The 250-nt window shown below is 65.2% G+C and overlaps 1 protein-coding gene across 1 annotated transcript in view; it reads left to right on the forward strand.

The window, feature by feature from the left end:
• Window positions 1-42: 42 nt before the first annotated feature.
• Window positions 43-250, forward strand: part of DPM2 (dolichyl-phosphate mannosyltransferase subunit 2, regulatory) — a gene marked incomplete at its 5' end in the record, with an annotated part of 1873 nt that continues 1665 nt past the window's right edge. The window contains one exon of the mRNA XM_010167300.1: window positions 43-132. Within this exon, the coding sequence (XP_010165602.1) occupies window positions 43-132 (90 nt within the window). The remainder of the gene's footprint in view (window positions 133-250) is intronic.

Raw genomic sequence — 250 nt, forward strand, 5'->3', positions numbered from 1 at the left:
CGCAGCCCGCGGGTCCCGCTCTGACTCTCTCTCCCTTTGCAGGCCACGGCAACAGACCAGGTGGTTGGATTCGGTTTGGTCGCCTTCAGCCTCCTGCTCTTTGTGTACTACACGCTCTGGATCATCGTCCTGGTACGCGGCCCCCCCGGGCCCCGCCACCCGGGTCACTTCAGGCTCAGGCGCTGGCCCGGGTGTTGTTTGGGTGCCGGTGTGTCTGTGCCTGTCTGTCCCCTGTCCCCTTCCTGGTTAG

This window comes from Antrostomus carolinensis, unplaced genomic scaffold, assembly GCF_000700745.2.
Source record: "Antrostomus carolinensis isolate BGI_N321 unplaced genomic scaffold, ASM70074v2 scaffold28024, whole genome shotgun sequence".
NCBI classification, from domain to species: domain Eukaryota; kingdom Metazoa; phylum Chordata; class Aves; order Caprimulgiformes; family Caprimulgidae; genus Antrostomus; species Antrostomus carolinensis.